At 34.0% G+C, this 27,116-nt stretch overlaps 1 protein-coding gene and 1 long non-coding RNA gene across 5 annotated transcripts in view; one reads left to right on the top strand and one right to left on the bottom strand.

Annotated features, from left to right (window-relative positions):
• Positions 1-27,116, bottom strand: part of wb (wing blister) — a 126,486-nt gene that overhangs the window by 27,167 nt on the left and 72,203 nt on the right. For 2 of the 3 annotated variants that reach the window (XM_074130413.1, XM_074130414.1), the window contains exons 3-10: positions 4,377-4,616; positions 3,918-4,169; positions 3,564-3,800; positions 2,361-2,522; positions 1,965-2,120; positions 1,722-1,865; positions 401-667; positions 54-316 (exon numbers count right to left, since the gene is read on the bottom strand). In XM_074130413.1, coding sequence (XP_073986514.1) covers positions 54-316; positions 401-667; positions 1,722-1,865; positions 1,965-2,120; positions 2,361-2,522; positions 3,564-3,800; positions 3,918-4,169; positions 4,377-4,616 — 1,721 coding nt within the window. Of the gene's footprint in view, positions 1-53; positions 317-400; positions 668-1,721; positions 1,866-1,964; positions 2,121-2,360; positions 2,523-3,563; positions 3,801-3,917; positions 4,170-4,376; positions 4,617-7,046; positions 7,478-27,116 lie in introns of those variants that run through there. The other variant, XM_074130415.1, reaches the window with a different exon arrangement.
• Positions 7,675-27,116, top strand: part of LOC141455404 (uncharacterized) — a 59,830-nt gene continuing 40,388 nt past the window's right edge. For both annotated transcript variants that reach the window (XR_012459251.1, XR_012459250.1), the window contains exons 1-2: positions 7,675-7,689; positions 7,767-7,935. This is a non-coding gene — a long non-coding RNA (uncharacterized lncRNA). The remainder of the gene's footprint in view (positions 7,690-7,766; positions 7,936-27,116) is intronic.

Here is a 27,116-nt window from a genome sequence, read left to right as displayed (position 1 = left end):
GTTAAACTTATAGTTTGTCAATCTAAATTTCGAATTCAAATTTTTATTTTTACCTTCCTTCTGCTTGGTCCGTATGAAATTTTGCTCTCAACAAAAGGTGTTTAATATTAGCCAACACACTCATAAATTGTGCTCTTGTAATGTCGTCTCCTCTATATTCTTCCCAGTTAGCTTGATTCCTTCTTAATCTAGTAACAATATCTCTAACTCCATCCAAAACATGATACCATCCATCTTCAAGAAATTGGACAGTTATGTTCATATTTTTCTCCTTATGCCAAACATTGCCGTGGCCTATTCTAAGACCATTGTGTCCCTAATAAAGTTAATTTTATTAGAAAGCAGTATCTTTCCATTAATAATAGTAATAAAAAAAAAGAATAAATATCCCACTGCTTACAATTAGTACGACGTCTGGCCCAGTGGTAGCTTTTCCGCTAGTATCTCCTCTCATTACATCCCAACTGACGGTGAAAGTTATTCTTGATCCATAACTAGTCAATTTATTTCCTCTATATGGAGGAGGTGCCATCCAAAAATAACTTTCAACGCCAGCCATTTGGTAATCAGCAACAGATATCACATTTGAATTTGGATCTGGAGTATAAGGTTGCACTATATAACTTGCCATTAAATCGCTTACTTGCCAACCATCCATACTCATGAACTGAGAAAAATAAAAGAGAAATTAAAATTGAATGTACTTTATAGAATGTAAATGTTCAAATTAATGTTGTAAAAACCCTACTAATGTTCTGAAATGGGTGATAGGATTGTACTGAAGATTTTGATATGGGCGAACAATTAACATTTAATTTTAATGAATGAACCACGTTTTTAAAAACTGAGGTTTACGCTGTTCTCTACTGTGTTCTTTATAAGTTAATTTAGGTTAGGTTAGACGTACAGTCAAGAATGAGACGCTGAGATGGCGCTAAATTTGGATTACTTTATTCCGATTTGGTATTATTCAGTTATATGTAGAGAGCAATGAAGAAGAGGATCTCGAACATACAATAATGGAATACCCAGCTGAGAGAAAGAAAGTAAGTGCTTGACACTCTGTACAAGTATTTAAAGGGACGGATTTCGTACAAGGACATTATCTTAGAAACAGTTATATAATTCAATACGTGGTAGACTTGACTAATAAATACGAGTTTTCTTAAATCAGTATAATCAAAAAGGTCGAAGGAAACGAGAGGAAATGAAGACAAGAATATTGAATTCTGGAATTTGTGACTTTTAAGATGAGCAAATGTGAGGAGTAGTAGGTACTTAGTCGCAAATAGAAGGTGTGCTAGAATTTAGATGGTATTAGTGAGTGGTCATAGATATTAGTTAATGCTGCTTGGGGGATGACAGCCGATGCCAAAAAACAAAAACAAAAATTTTTAATTTTTAATCCTTGTGCTGAATAAGTTGTTGGGAATAAATTTATATCTATGAACTTATTTTTAACCATGATGATTTTTTAAGTAACCGAATTTTCAATCAATTAAAACATTGCTCGTTTATTGACAAATGAATACTCTTTACATGTTTATTTTTTTGGGATCCGACGACTCCTGGTCATATCCCGGTAGCCAACGCCAACTTCTTTAGAAGTCATTACGTTACAGAACATTATCTTGATGCCACTGATTACAGTGCACTGTTAAATAACATAAATCGATTTTTTTTTTCACCGGCCTGTCAAGAATTAAAAAAAGTTTACGAACCTCATTAATACTGTAACCTTCAGCTCGATCACATTGCTTAGTTACTGCTGAACAATAGCATTCAGTACACTCTACAGTATTGTCCCTGTCCAGGAAAAAATAACCAGGTTTACAACGTTCACAATATTTTCCTTCTGCATTTGCCTAAAATAAATGAGTAATAATTAAAAAAATGAATTAAATTAATCTTTAAAGAAACATGAAAGAATATAGTGAAAGTATATCTTCATTTCTAATAATTACCTTGCAGAAACATTTGGAATCACAAGACGATCCAGCTAACCAACCTCTAGGGTCACAAGGACACGGTGTACAATGAGGAAATCCTCTATATCCAGGAGAACATCTATCACATTTTAAACCAGTATATCCTTCACGACATATACAACCACCCGCTGGCTGTTAAATATCAAAATATTTTATCAGTTCTTATTAAATTAACAGCTACGGATATGATACGTGCTTCATATCAACTTGAACTATTATCTCAAGAAGTTAGCCCTTTTCATTGGTACTTATAAACTTAATATCCCCCACATTAAAGTGGTATACTATTTTGCTAATAGTCAATGAACGATAAAAATAAGTCATTATGTAAAATTTTTTATACATGATAAAAATGTATAAAATTTCTTTTACCTTTCCTTGACTGGCTTCTGAATCATCTTTATAACATACACCAATCGAACCAAGTAAATGGCAATCACAATGCTTACAAGGTACTGAGGCATTTGGTAAAACTCCCGCTTCTCGATACCATCCATCTTCACATGTTTCACAATTTATACCTGCTGTATGTTCCTTAAAAATATATATGTACATGTACTCGTATACCTAATATACATATATGGGTGTTCAGCATAAGACTACCGTAACTTCGGGAGGCAATTCTGGGCATCATTTGCAACAAAAAAATTCCATATAAACTGTGGCTCGATTCAGCTTAGTTTTATAGATATTTTTAATTTTATGTTTTTTCAAGGTGTTACTACTTTTTAGCAAAAAGTTGTCTATATTTCTCAAACTATTAAAGCTACAGCAATTTCAATAAACTCATTAGAAAGCAGGTTAAATTTCCTTTTAAATAAGCTAATTTATATTTCAAAATAATAATATTAAGTATTTCACTTTGTGGCCCAAACATAAGAAAGAGCAAGTTTCTAATTTTTTCCAAAAAGTTACGGTAGTCTTATGCTGGAACACACTCTTTAATATGCCTGAATAATTAATTATTTAAATTGATAAATTGGGAAAAGGAAAATTATTGGTATAGTTAATGTGAACATCATTCAATTAATGAATTAACCAAATTTAAAGAAATTAATTTTTGAGATGTGTAAACTTCCTCCTTTCTGAATTCTGCGGTAAATAAAATTCTTTTAAATAACACATATTGAAAATACTCTATTTCCTTGGCTTTTAAGCTGGAATTTAATGGTATGAAATTTAGAAAATGGATACTTCTGAAATTACGTGAGCCGTTTTTTTTTTAATTTTATTTTTATTTAGCGTTTTCATCTGAAACATCTGTCTTGAGGTCTGGGGAGTACGAAAAAGTGAATTTCATAAATTGGCAAGTGAATGTATGTCCACTGACTCAAAACGAAAAATCGCTTGTAATTCAAATTTTATATTTCGTTTATGTGCTGACAGAGGTCGCAATAAGTTTAAGGTAATAAAAAAGTGAACTAAAATTCCAATATACCGAATGGATTTTGCAGTTTTTTCAAATTTTTTAAAAATGGCTCTAACGATTTTTTTTAAACTTGGAGTTTGTGTTAGTTAGTTCAACAATGTAAACAAATCGGTTTACTAAAATAAATTAATAATCCATATACATACTGAACAATTTATGCAAACACCACCTCCAATATACTGTCCATTTGCATCCATACTTAAATAAGCATCCTCTACTTCAGGATCGAAACGACATTCAGTAGCGTGTCCATGGCATTCACATTTAACACAAGGATTTGCCTCTTTTGGTGTGCCCGGTCTCCATTCTCTTTGATTATACATTGGTAAACAACGATCACAACTTGTTCCAGTAGTTTTATGAGCACATTCACATACAGCTTCCTAAAAGTATCAGTTTGATTTCATTTTAATCAAAATATTGTACATTAATGAGTGCTAAATGAATCATCTTCAATTTACAAATAATAGTAATAATGATAATAAAATTTTATATCTGACCTTAGCAAAATGATGATATCGACACTTGGAAGCATGGCCATTGCAATTGCAGCGACCTTGTATCAGTATATCTTTGATCGTGTAATAGAATTTTCTAGCTATTTCTGAACCATGTGAATGCCTAGTTTTCTCTAGTTTCATGCTGCTCATCCTTTGTAGTCGCAGACGAAGATATCTAGCTTTGGTAAATTTAAGTACTTCAGGACTATGAGCACTTGCGTTTGCCCATCCTTGGGTTAAGCTTATATGAATCTGCAACCAATTAATTAATGCAACCAATTTGTAAAAGACATTTAATTCAAATCTTTTGATTTTTATTCCATGTGTACAGTTTCGTTAACCCCTCGTAACAGGTAGCGTTGCTACCTTGTCTATTTAAGATTTTAAGATTAAATGAAAATACATATTTTGAAAATTAGAGTGATTGTTCAGCTTTATTAGATCACTTTTATTATTTACCTCTCCACTATCAACAGGTGTGACCTTGGAAAAAGCATGCGTACAGACTGGTTGATGATGATGTCTGATGAGTGGTTGGAAAGATGGTTTCAGACCATATCTAGACCAACATTCTTCACTGGTTACAGCAAAATATTGCCATGGTTTATACACTTTGCCATCAACAGAACGTTCTAATATCCAATTGCCAGGTCTTGGGGACGGCCCGGCTCTTATTCGTACGTGTAACACTTGATAAACCTGTAACACAAAAAGTATACTTGATTAAAGATAGAGTCTGGATAACTATGTTCAAAAATCTATAATTGTTAAGTTCAGGCACCACGATGGTCGAATGGTGGTTATAAGGAAGGTTCGCAAAACACAGATACATGGTACTCAGTTTAATTCTTGAACTTTTATTTAAAGCGTTACTATGAAAAGTATGCTATCTTTATGCACGCAAACACCTGATATTTGGGCATAAAGCCCGCATGAAAAAGTAGGCATTACTTTATTTCTTTTATTGTTGAAATTATGTAAACTCGAAAATATTTTTAACCAGAATAAAAAAAAGATAAGTTACTTTTAATCGCAATAAACTTAAATTAGTTAGATTTAGCAAAATTAATAATTTACTTAAAAACAATTTAAGAGATGATAATTTAAAATGTCATAGGATCTTGTTCTCCAATCGTAGAGAACAATTGTAAGCAGGGACATTCTAGCTCTGAATATTGTACTTGTCACAATAACAAATATCACAAGCGGCCTATTTTAAAGCTCCGAATATATGTATTACAACATTTCCGGAATTCAAGTACTGCTTGCAATTGAATTCGTTAATAACAATAGTTGGCTAAATTTACTATATTTGGTCAGTGAGAAACAATTATACTCATTAATTATGTTGAACTATAATCCTATAGTGAGAAGATATAAAATTAATGTAGTTTGCAAGCTCATTGAATTCTACCAAGCAGTTCTTGGATAACTTGAACTTACGGGTTAAATTGCTGCGGGCAAATAGAGAGGTTTTTTACTCTTAAATGTAATATATCTATACAAAATCTGCAAATTTATTTCTCAAAGCCGAGTTGTTAGAGGCGATGGCTGCAAAGCTAAGTTGTGCTGTGGAATTTAGTTCGATTCCCTGTCTAGGACTTGGATTTTATTTAATGATTAATATATAATTTAAAGTAAAATACATTTTCTAGACTCCACCGTCCACGATTCCTAATTTGGTAGTTGAACGTAATATCCGCCAGAAAAAATAGACATTACTCTACATAAATTTCAAACTAAAACTTTTCCCGACCAAATTAATTTTTGTCTAAATCACAAAATGCTTTCTTTTTTTTTTTTAGACCAAATATCATTTCTTAGCTTAATCTATTCCAGTTAGGACGTTCACTCACTAAACAGGAGGTAATGTTACTGTATTCGCCCAGGATTTTATGAGGTTCATAAAAATTAAGTTGGAATAAGCATCAACTAAAATCATTTAAAAAAATACAATTATACTGTTTATTATTTTTTAATATAGACGTGTTAAGATCTGTTGTTATTAGTGCTCGATTCTCTTCGTTAAATTGGAGACCTGTTTTATTCTGGGAAGAGAGATGCGTGGACTTCTAGGAAGAGAAAATCCATGAGAAACATATGCATGAACTGCAAATTGGAAATTCAGCTCGCTATCATTCAGTTCATTCCCTCCCTAATTACAGCTGAAATAACGTTAACAGAGACTTAGTTACAGCTTTGTGTTTGACACCATTTTGTGCTCCAGTGTTCTAATTTATGAAGCTGACTATTTGATGTCCCGTGACTAAAGGGGATTTAATTGTCTCCATTTCAGGCACACAAAATATATCCAAATGTCAAAATGTAAATGTAACAATGATAACATCAGATATATAAAAAAAAGAGTAATAGTTCTGACTGAGTAGATTATAAACAAGTTATTTGTTACAACATATAAATCTAAATGTCAGATAAGCTATATCCTAATCCCATGTAAGGATAGTATTATTTAGTTTTAGAAATGTAAAATAGATAAGACTTAAATGTCATTAAACTTGTTTAACATTTACATCCCTTGCAATTTAATTTTTGAATAATATACTTCAACTTAATTAGTGATGTTTCCATATTTTTTGCAGAAAACAACTTTTATTATTTGTTGAGGAATTTTTTTCTTTTTTATTGAGTTAGAAATTTGTTTCCACTAGTCTTACATTTGAGTCCAGTGATGAAATTAATATTAATTTAGTAGCATTGATTTATTTAAGCAAATAATATAAAACTAACTTCTTTAAATGGATTAAATGAAAAGAATATTATTGCATTAAATAAAAAGCGTGTGACACGATTCACCGTTTTGTTCAAAAAAAGATTAAACAGTGGCACAGTATATCTGCTTGGTACATACAATTCGTGAGCAGTATTTCACTGAACTGTTACAGTTAATGCTTTAGTCTTGTTTCTACAAAAGCTGAAGGCGTAAAAAAGAAAAGATCTAAAAATCTACACTTGAATATTATTTATTTATTTTCTAAAAATAAAACTTTTTTTTTGTTTTGTTTCATTACAGTTAACTGCACTGTCATTCCTGTGATATTTCTGGTTTTTGAAGACAGGACGGTTACTTTTTTGGGGAGCTTTACTTAAAAAACAAAAGCATCTACATACCTAATGAAAAGATTACCACAGTTTGTTGCGGTGTTTTTTTTTGTTTTTAATGAGTTTTGTCATTAAAAACAAATCCAACACAGCAATTCAGCTGTGTGATTTTTTTTTTACTTCACCTCTGAATTTCTAGAGTCAAAATTTAGGTTTCTTCAGAAATATTGTATCGGGGTCCGTAGAATTCAACAAAAATCCAGTGTAAACATTTACACGACATTCTCTTTTACATAATTTATGTTCTTACGCAGTTTACGTATAATTAAAGTTCCTTGAAACACACAATTTAACAAAGAAGTAGATCCTAAAATTATAGATGTTCACTTAAAGATACTATTTTCGAAATAATGCTAATTCTACAAAAACTTAAAAAATGCACTTCAGATCAGTCAGTTTTTTTAAAATTTTGAATTTTGCGAACGTTAATAGTTATCATGTTAAATTATTATCATATTAATGTTTATACGTGTAAGAGTAAACTGTCTTTTTTCTTTTTTATTTATTTTACTTTTCTTGTGCGCGCGCTTTTTGTTTTGAGGAAGGTTAAGGGAGGTTAGCACGCCATAGAAATATTAATTGTGAAGTTTTCTAGTGCTGAAGAGAGGTTTTATTTTACAATTGACTATAAAAACCGATTTTTCTTTTATAGGTAAGGTTTTGATTTATTTGTTCATAAAAAAAGGTAAACAATGAATTGTTTTACTAAAATAAAACTTTCTTTTATAGGATAAATCGGACGAAAGTTTGTTTGGAGAAGGTGTAATAGGGAACTTGAAACAAAAAACATAATAAAAACTGTACAGCAAGGAGGAGGCTGTGTGATGGTATGGGGCTGCATGAGTGCTGCGGTAGTAGGAGAACTTGTCGTCATCGATGGAATTCTTAACGCTGAAAGGTACGTGGACATATTCCGCCATAAGTTAAGCAAAAGTGCTGGTAAATTGGGGATCGAAAGCGCATACTTCTTTCAGCAGGATAACGATCCCAAACATACAGCCCAAAAAACGAAGGAATGGCAGCTTTATAATGCCAGGAAACAACATGGCACCCCTCCACAGTCTCTGTATATAAACCCTATTGAAAATTTATGGTCTTATTTGAAGCGAAAAATTAGAAAATTGAAATATTCTTCCAGAAAAGAGCTCATAACAAATTTAAAAAATTATGGGAAGAAATCACGGCTCAAGAGACACTAAACCTGGTGGAATCTATGCCAAGAAGGCTTCAAGCAATAATAAATGCAAAGGGATTGCATAAAATATATTAGGTCTTTAGTTTTGCGTTAATTATAACATTCAGACTGAGTGTATGAATACTTATTTTGCATACAATAAATTATTTTTCGGCATTTTAATCAATTCTTTATGTTTATAAAAGAAAATGAGAGCATTAAATTCATTGTTACTATCTACGATTTCAGTGCTGAAGAAATAGTCATCCTAGAAACAAAAGTTCAGTAGATAAAGTAAAAAAAACTTAGTGTATGAATACTTTTTTGACCCACTGTATGTACGTACGTAATAATCCCATACATTAGAAAGAAATAGCACGTTAGAGAAAGAGTCCAACTACCCCACTTGCTCAGAAGTATCCATGTAAAAATTTTATTTGAAACATTTTTCCCTAAAAAATGTTGTGTTCCTTCGTTAACCACATTGTACATTGTACAATGCCTACATTGCAGGCTCATTTATTTTTATTTTTTGAAATTTAAGAGGCTTCGTCATTTAAAAGCAATAGCTTTACCAGCCCTTGAATATCTGCCGAAGGTAATTGAAAAGAATTCCTACGATTAGAAAATCTAATGGTAGCAAACATGCTGCGCCATAAACAGTACACCCAAGAGCCATTTGAGTACGTTCATGATTCCACTATTACCAGTCAATGCCAAATATACTTTTAAAATTCAAATAATTCTTTCAAGTTCCATCTATGTTAGTAACCTAACCCATTCATAAAGATTTCAACATTCCTTTTGTTTCTAAAGCTCGCTTACCAAATTCCATAACTACATATCTTCACGCCCAAATCTTCGACGGAAAATCTTTTTACAGTAACACTTCCAACCAAACCTCCAAGAATGCTGAGGCGACCAATCGGTGGAATAAAGATGGTCATCTGTATAATAATATAATATTATATTATTATAATTATCTTGTTGCTCAGTTATTAATAAATATTCGATAACGAATAATAATTAGGAATAGTTTCTGCAATTTAATTTCTCTATTTTAAGTAAGTAAAGTAATCGCCTATTTTTTCAGGCGGGGCTTAACGTCCAACTACGTGGACGAAGGCGACTAGCAAACAAACATACTTTACTATAAATTTCTTTTACTAACCATTAAATAAAATCCAAGGCCTAAAAGACCGGGAATCGAACCCAGTACCACAATGCATATTAGCTTCGCAGGTCTCGCCTCTAACCACTCGGCTACCGTAGCGCCTTCTATTTTAAGTACTTTTTACAGGAAAGAAATCTTAACATTTGTTACTAAAAAATCAATGCAAATAGTAAATTTTTTTAAAAACAAATCATATTTAAGAAAATGTCTCCATTCAGACTGATAGAACTGAATTAAGGGAAAGTCTTCAGAGTTTCAAGCTATATTTTTTTAATGAAGTCAGAGCACGAAATGATAAATGGATCCATTTAGTCGGGACTTGAAAGAGAAAAACAGAAAGTTAAATGGCAGGAAGGTGTTTTAATGCTCGCCTTATAAACCTTGTCTAGTTTACACCGCCCTTTTATTTTGAGAAGACGGCCTCTTGTCATACTCTTCACTATTATAGTGATTACTAGTTAGTCTAAAGAAGGTTAAGAAGAGGTTTACAGGCACGTACAGGCCAGCTCTATTATATCGTACATAGTTAAAAGAGATGTAACCCTCTATTTTGTGCCAGACTGATTTCTAATCATTATGTGAGGGGTTATTTCATCTGAACGGGACTCCGTCCTATTAGTACGCCATAGAAAACTATTGAATTACATACCAAGTCTAAATATGACTTTAATGCAAGTTTTAAATGAACTTAACTCTAAACTGTTCTTTCAAATGTATCTTTTTCCATATTAAATTTTTGGTTTCCCTTGCCGAATATGAGCTTCAGCCAGAAATATATTTTTTTGAGGCGCTGTAACGGCAGATTGGAATAACTAAAAGTAACAGCAAGTACCTTCCTTAAGCATCAGTATTGGGTTGCAGATTCTAGGCTCTATTAAGTGTCCTAGTCTAAGTAAAAGGCGAACTAGAGCTTGCCTATCGAGCAGTTACACCATCATCTACGTTTAAAGGCCCTGTGTATATTGTTTGAATATTGGGAGTATTAAGGTTTGTTGGTTTTGTTAGGCAGGAGTATCCGCAGGTACGCCAAGATCTCTGAAGAAGTGGCTAGTCCGCTTACTTTGTAAGCACTTCTTTGCTCTACCCATGACTGTGTGTCCATAAGTAAGGAATGAAAAGAGAGACAGCTTAATAAGTTGGAGCTTCATATTTCATCTTGGAAATCTTTCATTCTTTGGTTTCGGTTAAGTGTATGGGCAACGTAGCCCACAGAAGACTGGTTTTTGATTTTTAAGACTGTTTCAAAATCGCTCCACGAAGTTGATAAAAAATAAGCATGCCTACCAAACGCCATATTTATAATAGACACGCCACTTTTTGTTAATTGTAATTTACTGGGGTTAATAACAAAGCAATGAATAACCCACTAGTCTTCCAAATAAAATGCTAAGTATCGCCATGGGGCACCGTGGTTCATATGGAATGAACAGATCCACAGGTAGCTGGATATATAAACTTTTATAAACTGGGCAGCATATAATTTTGAGAATATCTACTATCTTAAAAGTGATAGAGAACATTACCAACACGAACAGAAAATAGACCGAGGACTACTGAAACCAAAACTAACAAAGAACGTACTGCAAAACTTACACTAGTTTCATTCTATTACATAATATTTAAATTTTGAATTATTTGCATATTTATTGAGACTTTGTAAGATAGAATTAGCTGCTGGCCAAAAGAATTTCTTATTTTTAAGAAATATTTTTCTGAGAAAACTGACTTTAGATGGTTCTGGAGAAGCTTTCTGTTTAATTTAATAATTAGCTATAATTCATTTCCAAAAACTTAAATTAATGCTAAACAAAAATGGAAAATTGAGAAAATTGATTAGTTAGTTAATTTTTCTCAGAGAATTTCGAGTTTTATCGATTAAAAGGGTTGAAAGATTCCCTTCAATTTTTCTACACAAGATATGCGTGCAGCTATTCTTAAAAACTTGATTTTATGATGAAAAAACATCTGTGATTGGTAGATTTACTTAGTGCCAGTTCAGTTTGTGGTTGGATATTCAAATATTATGTAGTCAGCGACACTTTAAGTTTTAAACCAGCAAGAACATGATTCCCTGCTTTAAAAAAAATTATAATAATAATTAAGGTCCATCTAAAGATGGAAAATATTTAGAGTCAGAAAAAATTGTAGAAATTAGATTTGTCATGATTATAACAGAAACGATCTAATGCGTGGTATACCAGAATTTTTTTGTTCGCTTGGAAATCTTTCTTAGAAGACAAACTTGTTTTTTGTTGCTGTTTCATTGGACAACCACTAAGAAATTTGCTATATCATTCTAAATGATTCCAGACATAACTTTCTCTTTTTATTCTAATAACATCCGCAACGTCTTAATAAACACACCTCTAATTGAAATATTTTCTAAAAGAAATGTCTTCTAGTAACTTTCCTAAAATAAAAAATTACCCATATAATTGTCTTTCACTTACGAGGGTCGTTTGAAAAGTCCGTGCAAAGTCAGAGAGGTAGCACCACTGGCGCGTATCGAGGTTATGTTTAGTTAGTAGCATCTCTTGGAAGAACACACACCAAGTATCAGCCAGATCGGTCTATTTCTTTGTGTTTGGCATTCGTTTGAATCGAGGAAGTCGAGTGATTTTCAAAAAATGGACGAAAAAGAATTTCGTGTGTTGATTAAACACTACTTTATGAAAGGCAAAACGCCTCAGGAGACTAAAGAGAAGCTTGATAAACATTATGGTGACTCTGCACCTTCGATTAGAACAGTTTATAAGTGGTTTGAAAATTTTCGGAGTGGCCATATGGGCACAAGTGACGCTGAACGTTCTGGACGCCCTGTTGAGGTTACTACTCCAGAAATCATTGATAAAATCCATGATATGGTGATGGATGACAGAAGAGTGAAGGTGCGTGAGATTGCTAGTGCTGTGGGCATCTCGAATGAACGGGTACATAATATTTTGCATCAACATTTGGACATGACAAAGCTATCCGCAAGATGGGTGCCGCGATTGCTCACGCTTGACCAAAAACGAAATCGTGTGAAGTGTTGCAAGGACGGTTTGCAGCTGTTCCAGAAGAATCCGCAGGACTTTAAGCGTCGTTTCGTCACTGTGGATGAAACATGGATACATCACTACACTCTTGAGACCAAAGAACAATCGCAAGGAATAATCCTCATCGACTATATGGAAAAGGGTAAAACTATTACAGGTGCATATTATTCATCGTTATTGGACCGTTTGAAAACCGAGCTGCAAGAAAAACGCCCACGATTGGCCCACAAAAAAGTCCTTTTCCATCACGACAACGCACCAGCTCACACCTCAGCAGTTGTGGTCGCAAAATTAATGGAAATAGGGTTCCAACTCGTTTCACATCCCCCCTATTCTCCAGACTTGGCTCCCTCGGACTACTATTTGTTCCCCAATATGAAGAAATGGCTGGCGGGAAAAAGATTTTATTCAAACGAGGAGGTGATTGCAGAAACGAATGGCTATTTTTCAGACTTGGACAAATCCTATTATTCGGAAGGGATCAACAAACTAGAGCAGCGTTTGACGAAGTGTATAAGCCTAAAAGGAGACTATGTTGAAAAATAAAAAAGGTTTACCCCAAAAAATTAAGTAGTTTTTATTTTTGCACGGACTTTTCAAACGACCCTCGTATTACACTCAAAATAATGCTTTACAGGATGCACTTTTACTCATATCTCCCAAAACCTGTGAAATTATATTTAAGATGAACTAGAAAACTGGACGGGTATTAACACCTGCTATTTTGATTTCTGTCCACAGGTGGGCGACCATAGGTATTTACCAGAGATAAACTATGTCCCTCTAGAGGTGGGTTCCAGCGTCTATAGTCTTCAGTTCACTACCAAGCCCTCTTCTTGTTCATCTATCTTTCTTCTTTGTTTTTCTTCATCTTGAACTCATTGAAATTCAGGCCTCCCCTTTACATACACACACACACACACTACCACTTGATCACTCCCACACTCAACAACTTATTTCTTTCATTCCTTTAACGTTCTCAGCTCTTTAAAAAATCTTTCTTAAAACACGAACCAATACTTTCAAGATAACATTTCTATGCCACTACTATCTATAATTCCCACGCTACCTGAAACTATCTGCAAGAATTCTTCTTTTTCTTTCTTGATTTTTTGTCAATATTTGTTCTTGACAATCTTGTTTGGGGTAAATATTTCGGGATTGACAACATTTTCAGACTTGAAGAATTGCTATCTTTTATTTTTATCTTTTAAAAAGGTACTTGTGTTCTACGATTTTCAATAACATCGTTTTTTTGTTTCCCCATTAATATGGGAATATTAACTATTTTGGGGAGGCCGGAAGTGATAGGTATTCCTAAACTCAGTGATTACAACATAAACTTTGTGATTTTCCTTTAAAACTAAAACCACAAAAGGTATTTGTTAATTTACTTTTCCTTCTCTCTTTTTTTGTAAATAAACATTTCGTTAATGCTTACCCAGGAAGAGGTAATGAATCCCAGCTGATCTCTATCGTATTTATTTAAAGTTTCGTCTGAATAAGATTCTAGTTTGGATACCATTGGGTTTATTTAAAAAGCTTTCTTCAGTCAGATTGTAAAACATGTTTTTAGTCCCTTTTAAACATCAAAGAATTTTTCATTAGTTTTTTGCTTTCAATCGGATAAAAAATACAAAAGCTTTTTTTAACTGTTGAGATTCCAATACACTATTTCTGATATAAATTTTGCACTACCTTATTTGTAGTCAATTAATTTAATTAATGGGATGTCAAACTACTTACAAACTATCAGTTCGGTTCCTGTAGCTGGCACTGCACAACCCGATAAGTACATCGTGAAGCAGGCATATCGCTCATTTTTATATTCTTATCACTTTTTCCAAATACAGGGTGTATACGGAGGAGTGGTCCAAAACTTCGGGAGGTGATTCTGGACATCATTTGCGACAAAAAATTCTATATAAACTATGGCTCGATTCGGCTCCGTTTTATAGATATTTTTAATTTTATGTTTTTTTCAAGGTGTTACTACTTTTTAGCAAACAGTTGTCTCTATTTCTCAAACTACTAAAGCTAAATCGATTTCAATAAGCTCATTAGAAAGAAGGTTAAATTTCCTTTTAAATAAATTAATTTATATTTCAAAATAATAATATCAAGTGTTTCATTTTGCGGCCCAAACATAAGAAATAGCAAGTTTCTAATTTTTTCCAAAAAACTTTGACTTCATTTTTCTCAAAAATATTATATAAGTTTCAAACGTACACTCCGCATGAAAAACATCTACATACAATCCCCTTTCGAAAGGTACATCATGAGTAGAGGTTATTTTAAAAATTGATGCAGAAATCTCTGATTAATTGCAAAAAAGTAGGCCTCAAAACAGCGTCGGCATTATGAAAGGAATTCACCTACCATAAGAATATAACTGATCAGAATCATCAAATCCAGTACGATTTTTTGCAAACGTGTAATTTAATAATTAATTTATTTAAGAACTATATTCAAAAATATAAAATTTACATTACAAATAATAAAATAAAATAAAAAGAAGAAAAATGAATATGATGTTAAATGAGTGTTAGGTACCAATTTCGAAAGAAAGGATTTTCGTTTAACGAATTTAGAACTGTGGATTATTCTTTTGTTAATTGGAAAAATATGTGAATAAAATACAGATTTTCTTGAATTACTCACTAAACTTTTGGAATTAGGAGGTTGTGAAGAGCTAATGAAGCGGATAAATATTTCCCTGGCTTTCAACTGAGTATTGTGTAGAGTTCAAGCGTAACCTACCTCTCACATGCTACCTCAGTTTCAGTCTCTCCGAACAATTCTTTCAGGTAATTGTAGACGATTCCTTCATTTTCTACATTCCACATTCATTCATTACATTTTTATTTCTTCAGGAGAACATCAAGAAAGCACTTTAATTTCTCTGTGTCTCTATAACCCAAGCTGTCTCAAACCGCCTACTGCGTTGCTATTTCTCAATGCCCACTCAATGAATTCACAAGCTTTCGTTTAAGTATAAGTTTTTGATAAGAATAATAATTTAAAAATGACGAATAAAAATCTATACTACAAAGTTTTTAAGAGAAGCGGTTAGTGGACTTAGATATCCTCTTCCCTTTTAGAAGCATCTTTTGGCTCACTGACCGATGATTGAGATTTGTCTGTAACGAGAAAACACAGAAGACCAACAGTACACTGAAAAATGCTCCGAACTTCAATTAACATCAGATGTTGACACGACTTAAAAAACAAAAAATTAAATTACTTTTTCTTATACTAATTCTTATCAGTATTACCAATCAATCAAGACGCTATGTAAGAAACATATTTAGAAACTCCCTGTAATAAAAACAAACTCTAAATTGGACAATTCACAAAAGTTGAGAAAATACTTTAAAATAAAAGATCTTTTATCTTTAAGCAATTGATTAGAAATTTACAGTTTATCTCAACTTATGAAGTACATTGGTTATAAAAGCTCCATCAGAGACTAAACTATTTAAAAGATATACAATTTTTTATTTCTCTACAACTTTATTAAAGCACCATAGTGTACGTTTACTGGCGGACAATAGAAACGTGGACAATGTAAGAAACAAACTATAAAACTGGTGAATGAACTTTTTTTTTTCTATTTTTATTTATTTTATTTCCGTTCCAACAAAAAAGCGGATAAAGATGGTTGCGGAAGTAGCTATATTTTGTGACAGTATAGAAAAACGAACTATCAGTCACCGTAGGATATTCTAAATTTGAGTTGAATTAGTTGAATTAAAACAGTCCGGCAGGACAGTTGATAGTGATTAATATTTGTTGAAAAAATAGTTACAAATAATATTTTGAAATTATACAATTACACGCAAAAATTAATTTTTTTCCCAGTTTTACCTTTTCTAACTTATAATTTTCTTTTTTGCTCGAAAACAGCTTCAATGTCTCCTTGTATAAAATTAGCCAAGTTCAATTTTTGAAGTTAATTTTTGTTTAGCGCCACCTATCTTCGAAATTTCAGTTTTTGGGTAACGGAAGTTTTTTATTATATCTTTCCATCATTTAATTGTAGTGTTTCTCTTTTAGTTAGTTGTAATCGTTTTTTAAACGAAAAAAGAAAAGAAACACATAAAAGACTTTAATCAAGTTAGTTTTTTTAAATATTTTTAATTCTTATTCATAAGTATAAACATATTTTCTTTCCAACAACCTCCTCCTCTGACATGACAGGTTAGCCTAAGGGTTTTTATTTTTTTCAAGCTGCTGGGTCAAAGGGCCAGTAATCCGTTTAGTTAGGAGTACCGGCCGTCTGCATGACAGACGAGATGTCTCGCTTTAACAATCACCTGTCACAAGTAATATCTTCCAATTAGGGGAACACATTTCCGACACTCCTTTCAGTCTTGGGTACACTCAGCGCCTGCTTAATTATAATAGTTGAGGAGCGAAGAAAATAAGAAGGAAAACTTAACTATTAACATCTCAAAATAAAAATCAATGAAATTTTGTAACTTCTGTTCGCTACTCTTTCAGCAGAGACTCAGTAGTTCAATTAAGAGCAAAATATCTTTCATTACATTGAAATAATTAGCGTCTTAATTTTTAAACAAATTTTACAATCAAGGACAAGTACTATTCAATACAAGTACGTTAAGTACATTTAAATAATAAATATATACACCTAAGCACATACGAGGTGTGGCTATTAAATAACGAGACTGATGCTGCTACAGAAGAACTATACAAGCGCCAAATCCTAACGACCGACAGCTGTGGCGTAAAGCCTTCTCTTTCGATTGTAGCGTCTCACGTGTTTGTAGAGAAATCTGTTGGACCGGAACCGTCGTTTGTGTAAGAGGTGTTAGTTTCGTTTTGCCGAAAACATGGTACTACACATGTAGTAGAGCAACGAATTGTCGTGAAATTTCACATGAAACTTGCTAAAACCGCTACTGAAACTTATCTTTTATTAAAAGAAGTTAATGGCGTTTGAATGTTAACCACGTGCGCGAGTTATTGAGTGGTTCATACGTTTCTAAGATGGCCGAGAAGACGTCGGAGATGATGACTGCCCGGGTCGCCCTTCTACGTCCAAAACGGATGAAAATATCGGTTATAATTCATCAACATTACTACCGTGAGGTGCTTGCTCAACTCCGTGAAAGAGTAAGGAAAAAACGACCCAATTAGTAGAAGAACAAGTCATGTTCGGTGTGCGGATCGTATCTACACAGGATCAACAAAAGGTCCTCTCCTCTTTGCGTAGATTGCAATGAGGAGGAAGATTTCAAACATGTAATAATGATATGTCCACGTTATGTGGTAGAAAGGAAACGAATGTTTGACGATATATACAGGTATTTAGATGCACCATTTCGCTACGAAGACATTATATTCTCCACCAACAGTTATGTGCTTAAGTCGATAGCAGAGCTAGCAATGAAATATGAATGTATTTAGAAGCTATAGCCGAATTAGAATGAATGGAACAAAATGCTTAGAGAAGGATTACGTGATTTTAATTTTGGTTAAGCGAGAAGGATGGCAGGAGCACAGAGTGCTGCTCCATCCATTAGCAGTAGTTTATGTAAATAGCGGTATATAGTAGAATGATGAATGTGTGAAGCGAATGTATTTGTAGGTAAGAATGGAGAGTGAGTGATATTCTAGTGATAAGCACCTAGACGATGCTGGCTGTATGGCGGAAGCCAATGCCAAAAAAAAAAAAAAAAAAAAAAAAAAAAAAAAAAAAAAAAAAAAAAAAACAAATCATGGGTTCTCCATCAAGACAACGCGCCGGCTCACACTGCATTGTCTTTCAAGACGTTTCTACTGACCTGGCCCCATGTGACTTTTATCTGTTCCCCAAAGTCAAATCTGCATTAAAAGAAACACGTTTTTAGTCCGTTGAAGCTGTGAAAGAAAAAGCGGCACGCGTCATTGCAGGGGCTCACAGAAAAAGACTTCCAGCACTGTTTCGAACAATGGTAAATTGGCATGGAGCGTTGTAGGGATAGGGGAGGGGTGTATATTGAAGGTGATAATAACTAAATATGTATAAATTTAAAATAAAAGGTTTTACACCAATAGTCTAGTTATTTAATAGCTACACCTCGTAATACGTACGTACCTATTATTTGGGGTAGTGAACATTGTTTCAATTTCGTGGTATATTGGACATTCCAGGATTCTATAGGGTGAATATGCTGATGAAGCGGCACAAGATGCTGCTTCGTAGGTTTATAATGACTCTTTAACCTAACAGCCATGTGAAAAGGAAGTGGAGCAATGAACCAGAAAAAGAAACGATGAATCCTCAGGGATATCTGTATCAGGCCAATAGCCTTGGCTTCAGATGATCCTGTTCAATTTTAGCACATTCCTAATTAGGTAGTCCAGGTGTTGAACGGAGACAATTTATTCAATCACTTGTATCATTCATTCAATTGGCTTACCCCCAGTCATTGCAACCTGTGCACCGAGTATTGGGTCTAATGTAGCTTCTCGCCACTCTTTGTTCACTTATTCTACAACCAAATTTTTCATCTTGGTGAAGTTAATGGTCTCCCTTCCTGAGATTCTTTAGCCTAGGTTCATACCAGAAAACTGGAAGACTGGATCTCAATTTCTTCTGGTCTCTAACGACTAGTATTATTAGTATATGGCTACTTATTTTTATTCAGCACTTTAAGGCTGGAGAATTTTCACTTAAATCAATAATGGGTACTTCTATGGTGTTGAGGGTATTTCTTGCGTCCATCTTATCTGCAAGGGCGCTTCTAAAAACTAGTCTTCCGTACAAATATCAAGTAAATCAAGTATCAACACAAGTAAAAAACTTGATATAAGAAATGTAGGGATAAAAGATGACAAGTTTTATAACCTTCACTTGGTCTGAGAATATGTTAAAGTAATAAGTCTCCCGCAGAGGTAATTAAAAAACAAAACTTAAAAGTTTATATTATGATATTAAGATTAAAAAATGACTAATCATTCTTCTGGCTGTATTAAAAATATTGTAAACCAAATTTTTTAATTGTTATGCTCTTAGTTATTATTAGTGCAGGTGAGTTAAAGGTTGCTAATGAGTTAAGAAGAGGGAAAAATGAGTTATTTGGGCACCGATCTGCCTCTTACCTAACTCAGGTAACAATGGAACCTCACTATATCTAGCTAATGACAGTGCACATGCCATTTTCTATCGTTCGCCTAAAATACTAAGAATGTCAGGGCAGAGTGGCTGATAATAAATAGCGTGATTTGTTTTTCCCCTTCTGGCGGCATCAAGCAGATTCTTGGACTTGGCCTCGGTTATCAGGGTACAGGTTTAAAGGTTCAACCCTAGTAGAATTATTGCGGTAGCTCAGGATGGTTTAGAATTTTAAGCTAGCCTCTCAGGAATATTGCGTACTGAGAGCTGTTTTATAGCTAAGACTATATGAGTAAGGTGTTTAGGTTTTTGTTACCTGAGAATGGAATGTGTGTAAAAGAGGGCATCAAACAATTCTTTTGGACACTCAGTTCTTCCCTACAATTAGCATGTTGGCGCTTCCTTCATGATGTGTTTATCATTAGTGTATTATATTATTATCATCAGAATTAGCTCCTTTGATTTAGTAATACTATTAGCACAATTATGGTCGCAGCAAGGTTTCAGCTCTTTCAACTGTAACCTCAATGTTTCCTGCTTACCTTTGGGACAATCAAAGAGTTCTTAACTCTAAAAATGATACAATTTATGGGGAGCGGGGTTATAAATGCTCTAAGAGCTTGGGAGGACTATTTCCTGTACAGAATTACTTTTTAAGAAAATATTAAATTCGTCGCTACCACGCCAAAACCACGAATCTGCCAATTTGGCCATTTTCACCTAAATACAGATTTTTGCTTAGCTTTTGGTCAACTTCACTCTGCCAAAGACGCGAATCTGCAGCACCGGTCGATGTTGCTGAAATCGTAACTCATATTTTCACGAGTCTGTAGAAAACTACAGGATCCCCACGCCAATTCACGAATATGCCACTTTCGCGAGTTTGCCATAGTGTTTCTTCAAGAGTACTTCACGAATCTACCACTTTCGTGTTTTTCGCATGGTAAGATGAACTAATTGGAAAAAAATCGTTTTTTTCCCTGTAGACCGCGCTGGTCTTTAGCTTTAATAATGTTATGTTTACATCATTGTGTTGATGTTGTTTTTGATAACGCTTAACCATGAGTGAAAGAACACGGAAGATACTTTCTATGTGTGCTCCATTAGTGATAGAATCTGAATCAGATGAATCTAAAGATCCTTTTGGTGATGTAGATATTTTCGACCAGGATAAAAATTATGTACCTTCAGAAGAAGACAGTTCAAGCAGTGATGATGGCAATCGTGATGCAAATATAAAACATGTTAACGTTGAAGGCATCAGATTTTCAGAGGGATAATTTGCCGGAACCTGATGCAAGTGAAGAGTCGGAATATGACGACTAACAATTAGCGTATAGGAACTGTACATTAATCTTGATCTGAATAAAAAACATTTTGAATTCTACCTAACAACAATGGTTTTATAATAAATAGTTCCCTTTTACTTTATCAATTCCTTACGAATGTGTTTCCTTCGCAAAAATCACAATGCCAAAATCACGAAAGTGCATTTAAGCCCTAATATATGTTGTTTTAAAGTAAACATTATGAACGAAAATAACATCATTAAAAGCTATTCTTTCGAATAAAAAATATAAAATAAAATTTACGTTTTAAACTTGAAACCCTGATTTTTCAGAGCTAAAAGAATCTTTAAATGTGTTTTACTCAAAACTTACTTTTTGCAGTTTCGTGGTTTTGGCGTGGTACCGACGAATTAATCGCTGCACTCCTGTCTAGCTCCCAATGAGTTCCTGCGGGAGAAGTTTACGAAATTTTAACCGATTGAATTGCCAATTGTGTACCAGAAAGAAAAAGAAGAACCAGAAACCTTGCAAGTAATCATCTCAGAAAATTTTTAAATGGCCATACTTATTTTGGTACACTTAGATTAATTATTAGAGAGATTTCCCAATTGATTTCTATATCTGTACTTTGTCACTCAGAGATTTGATGACTAATTCATAAGTTCTTTCCCTTTCTCTTCTCCTGGAGGTTATTAGTGCCAATTACCGAAGTTATTTAAACAATTTTTTAAATCTAATTGTATTTACAGTAACTATTTATCATTCATGCTCTTAAAATCAACTTATTTTGTTGAATCTTTAATAATATAATATTGCAGTAATAATGAAACAAATACTTTGATATTTTTTTTATTGTAGTCTAGGAGGTTTTCTTTCATCTTGGATTACGTACATAATTGATGCAAAAAGTGGCGTATTTAATTTTGCCTTTAATGATAGAGAAATCTTTTGTATTGTTCTTGCCCACGCTGGTCAATTTGTACAAACAAATAAACCAATTTGTTATTAGCAACATTAAATGTTCAAATAATATTTTGTCAAATTTTAGCTATAATCAATTAGCAACATTAGTAGGTGTTTGTAGCAAAATCAGCTAGGTCTGGCGTATGTTCAGGTACTATCCCTTAGTGCCTTAAAAAAAGAAGAAAATACTTGAGTTCCACACCTTAGTTAGTCGTTCATACCGAAATATATCCTTTGCTCTATAATTCGCAAGGTTTGCTAGAACATTCTTGTAGAAATGAATCAGTTTTGTGAAACTTTTTAGAATTTCTACATTTTTATTTTAATGTTTCATGAAGGATGCTAACGGGTGACCCAGTGAAAATGACCACATTTCTTTTTTGAATAACTCTGGTGGTAACACTGCTACAGGGACGAACTCGCGCTCTATGGTTAATAGAGGCCTGGGAGATTTCTGTTATCAACATTTTAGTAACCATAGAACGTTACACTGCAAAAGAACGAGTATTTTGTGTAGAAGCGTATTTTCAAGATAAATCGGTTGTGAAAGTTCATACGTAAACAGTTCAAAGTTAAAAGTAATGAATCTTTTCCTACGCGAAAATCGATCCTCAGGTGGGTTAAAAACTTCCGTGAAAGTGGCAAGACGACTGATAAGATTCATCCAGGTGCCTAAAGAACAGTTCGTACACCGGAAAACATCGAAAAAGTTTGCCAAGCAATAAAATTTAGTCCAACTCGTTCCGCTCGCCGTCACGCAGCTTCTTTAAAGTTATCAAGGGAATCTGTGCGTCGAATTCTAACCTCAGACTTGAACCACTATCCATATAAGTTGATGATCACTCAAGAGTTGAAAGAAGCTGATTACCGACAGAGATTACTTTTCGCCGAAAACACGTTAAAGAAATTGGACGATGGTGAGATTGATTTAAATAATCTTTTAATGAGCGATGAAGCTCATTTCGAACTCTCTGGATCGGTAAATAAACAAAACTTTCGGTACTGGGCAAGTGGTAATCCCCAATTCATTCCAGAAAAACCGTTACATAGCCAACGAGTTACAGTATGGGCCGGTGTAGCGTCGTGGGGAATTATCGGACCGTATTTTTTCGACGGTACCGTCAATGGAGTGAGGTACAGAGAGATGTTAAACTCGTTCCTCATCACCCAACTCCACCGCAAACGTCGTTTGAATCGAACCTGGTTCCAGCAAGACGGGGCAACTTGTCACACCGCCGCTCTTACACTTGCGTTGTTGAAAGAAACGTTTGGAACTCGTTTATTGTCACGTTCTTCAGATTTCGCTTGGCCGCCTCGCTCGCCAGATTTGACGGTTCCAGATTTTTTTCTGTGGGGGTATTTGAAAAGTCGTGTTTATGAAACCAAGCCCCGTGATCTAGAGGATTTAAAATCGAGGATTAGAGCCGAATTCGCAAAAATTTCAGCTTCCATGCTGAAGAAAGTGTTCAAAAACTTCGTTAAACGATTGGAAGAATGTAAAGCCCAGAACGGTCATCATTTGAAGGATGTAATATTCCAATATATAATCTCCCATGTTTCTACTTTTCAAAGATTTTTTTGTTACTTTTATATCTGTAATACTTTTGCTGTTATTAAAGAAATAAATGTGGTCATTTTCATTGGGTCACCTTGTATTACGGAGAATGTTAGGGTCTAATACTTCATGCCTATTTATTCTTGTAATTATAAATGTTCATATTTCTGATAGCTTTAAATTATATTGTTTGCATTTAGAATGTTGTTCAGTCTGCTGTTCCCATTAAACTGAAGAAGTAATTAAAATAAATGTTAGAAAAAGGTGTTGCGGTTCACACTGATTTTAATCTTTTACCTTGGAATCCAGCTATTGTGAAAGGATCAGCATTCAACAGGGCTAATCCTCTCGTGATGAAATTTGACCATCTGTTATTGATTAAAAACATTTTAAGACAAGCATAACAATTATGCGGAATGCCTTATCTTTAAATGTCTATTTGGAAACATTTTATTTTCATTTAATTATAATCCGATAGTTGAGTATGTTTCTACTCACTGCATATGATGAAACATTATTACATGCTTGTCTGCCACTTCCAATTATAAGCAGTAGAGGTTGTCACGCTTATCTATGTAAAATATAAAACAATTCTGGCACGTAGTGGAGTAGTGAAGCGGAACGCAGACATCGGCAGAGAACTGAACCAGTTTTGGCGCGTGCACCTCCCACCATTAATAAATATCTTTTTAGTGACCAACTCGTACAGGTACAAGAAGGAATAATGGTGAAGTAAATCTGTACAAAACTTTCGTTCAGTGAGGGATTTCTAAGAAAATGTTGTCTACCTGGTCCTTAGGTCCACTTCGTGATGCCTTCCCATTTATATATGTATGGATATTTATGTGTAGTCTGCTGTCAGTAGTTGACACCTTCTGAAGTGTTTATAGGGCGTAATGGTCCTCATCGGCTCTCATTGGAAAATACTTTGTATCCTCTTTAGGACCGGAACTTTCAAAGGTAATACCCTTTCTTCAACAACTGTATTATAGTACTCTCAAACCTTTTTAGAAATGGTACATACCTTAGCCTCTATCCCAGCCCATTCGTTAGTTGGTCAGAGTTTAAATACTCGTATAATGGTCTAGGAATATTTCTGTAATTATGGATCATTTTTTATATGATATTATACAACATATAATTATATTGTGAATCTAACTCGATTACTTAATCCTCAAGACTTAATACAATAATAACCAGTTGCCAGTATTAGTCTTCATTTATTAACTAGTTTTAGGATCTTACAGGCCATTAAGTTCTATGATGCATACCCAAGGCTATCGTACGCTTGCAATTCATGCCCAGAATTGATAGAAAGAATAAGCCTTTCTCATGGTTGTACCCGATCATTCGGGCCATAGAGGCCCAGGAAGTTTCTGTACAGTTCTCACGAGTCCCAACCCTTTTGAGACATCACTTACTTCGTCAGTGCGGGCAATCAGAGAATGGGAGCATTTCAAATCGCAGAATTAGTGGCGGAAACCCCAATTCGCGGGCTGAAACGTTTATTAGTAGCTACTCATCCAAACTTGCTGCCGTATATGCCAAAGACCAAAGCTATAGTTATTGGCTCCAACCCACTCCTTAAATCATTGGCTCCTCTTCCTAATCTTTTCCTTTATAATACCCCAATAAAATATTGTTCCTCTGTGAAAAACCTTGGTATCACTTTCGATCAAAACCTATCTTGGAAAAACCATGTTTCCCAAATCTCTCGTCGTTCCATCCATATCCTAAAGCAGTTTAATAGTTCCCGTCACCTTTTCCCAATTAAGACCCGGCAACTCCTAGTTTCCTCTCTTATATTCACCCATTTCGACTATGTTTGTTTAGTGTATGGCGGTCTTTCTGGTGATATTGAAGCTAAGCTCAAGCGCCTCATGAACTGCTTCATAAGATTTCCAGAGACTTTCGCATTTCGCGCTGCTACGATGAGTTGAAGTGGCTTTTTCCTGACTATCACTGCCAATATCTTTTGGCTTCTTTCCTTTTTCAAGTCATCCAGTCTCAAAGGCCTTCCTATATTTTTTAACTCCTTAAGTTTAAATCCTCGATACATTCCCGTAATACCAGATCTGGCTCATCCGATCTCTATATTTCCTCTCACCGTACCTCATCCTTTGACAAGTCCTTCCTAATACGTGCTACCTCTCTCTGGAACTCCTTACCATCATCTGTCCGCCATGCTCCTACCCTTTCTATCTTTAAATCCCGTCTATTCAGTTATCTCCTTTCTATTCAGCTTCCTCCGAAATTCTAATTGTTTTAATTTATTTCCTTAATTTCTGCTGTTATTTTTATTTTCACTTTTTGTAAATACTTATTTATTTATTTATTTTCTGTTTAATCACAGGCCAAACTATTAAGGCCTCTATTTGTACCTGTGTTTATTCTTAGGGGACAGTTGTCCCAGAATAATAAATTTATTTTCTATTCTATTCTATTACTCCAGCAGGGCTGGGCAGCCATTTGGATGATTGTAGGCGTTTTTTTAATTAAGTTATCGCAGATTGAATAAACACATGCATCATATGGGTCTGTCAGAGGAATGACTGTGCAGGTTCCGGCCCGGAAAAAAGTTGAAACAGCTCTGCACCTGTTGGGTCAGGGTAAAGGGCTGGTTTGGCTAAAGGTTTGGTATTTCGGAAAAGAATTTACTCCTTCGTATTTTGTCCAGGAGCCTCTCACCAGACTCCTGAGTCTAATTAAACACCCACTGCTATTATTGGTAGGTGCCACAATAGTCTATCTGAGTTGCATTAGCGTTGGCTTTCTAGTCAATCCTCGTAGAATCTAATTTAGTAAGTACTGTACCGTTTATTGTACTTTAAAGAAACTTTTGAGAAATGCTATACTTGTTCCGAAGAATTCCGTACAGCCACCAATCGTAACAATTGAAATAAAAAATGACTTGCACTCATAGTGTCACACAAATGTATTATATTTTCATTTTGATAAAATCGCGAAAAGATAGAAAACCCATTCGATCTCACATTGGACTTTGTGGTAAACATTTTAGCTAAAAAATACATCAATTAAGAAAATGGCTGAGAGAAAGTTGTATGCCTCTTTCTCAACGCACATGAAATCCTACAAATACTGCTTTTTTCAGTTCAATTCTAATTTATTTTCCATTTTATTTATTAATAGGATTTCAATATGTTTTAGACTTAATATGTTGGTAAGACAGATTATTATAAAAGGTTAAAAGTAAAAAAAAGGAAATATTTAGTGAAATTAAAAATTCCCTTTAAAATTTAGTCAGTAGCATAGCTTTGTTTTATTTTATTTGGGCGCTCCTATTGTATGTTGTAAACAAAACTTCTAAGGGTACGTTCACAACGGAGCTGTGAGCATAGATGATAGCAGAAATGATAGGAGTGATGTATCAGCGCTTAAAGAAAAACATAATACATTCGAATGTGAGCGTGCACAACGAAGCTGCGACTAGTGACTCATACGCGCTGCTATAAACGAGCACAGATGATAGAATTGAATTTTTCATTTTTCTGCTAGCTGAACTCCAGTATCGGAGCTTCAAAATGGACGTAGCAAAATTAATTAGTGCTGTCTTTACTCATTATTTTTGGTTATTATTTTATTATTTACTTTTAAACAATATTTTGTTTTTTAAATCGTGCTTACATTTATTTTCATGTGTATTTATTTGTTTTTTTTTTCAATAAAATCATTACTTACCTTAAGAGTAATCACTAGTTTTTCTTCTGTGGTTATAGGATTTCCATGGCAATCTTTCCAACTTTTT

This window comes from Rhodnius prolixus, unplaced genomic scaffold, assembly GCF_049639745.1.
Source record: "Rhodnius prolixus isolate KJV_2025 unplaced genomic scaffold, Rpr scaffold_4, whole genome shotgun sequence".
Classification (NCBI taxonomy): Eukaryota; Metazoa; Arthropoda; class Insecta; order Hemiptera; family Reduviidae; genus Rhodnius; species Rhodnius prolixus.
Note: the sequence above shows the minus strand (reverse complement) of the source record. Positions and strands in the feature narration are given on the sequence as shown.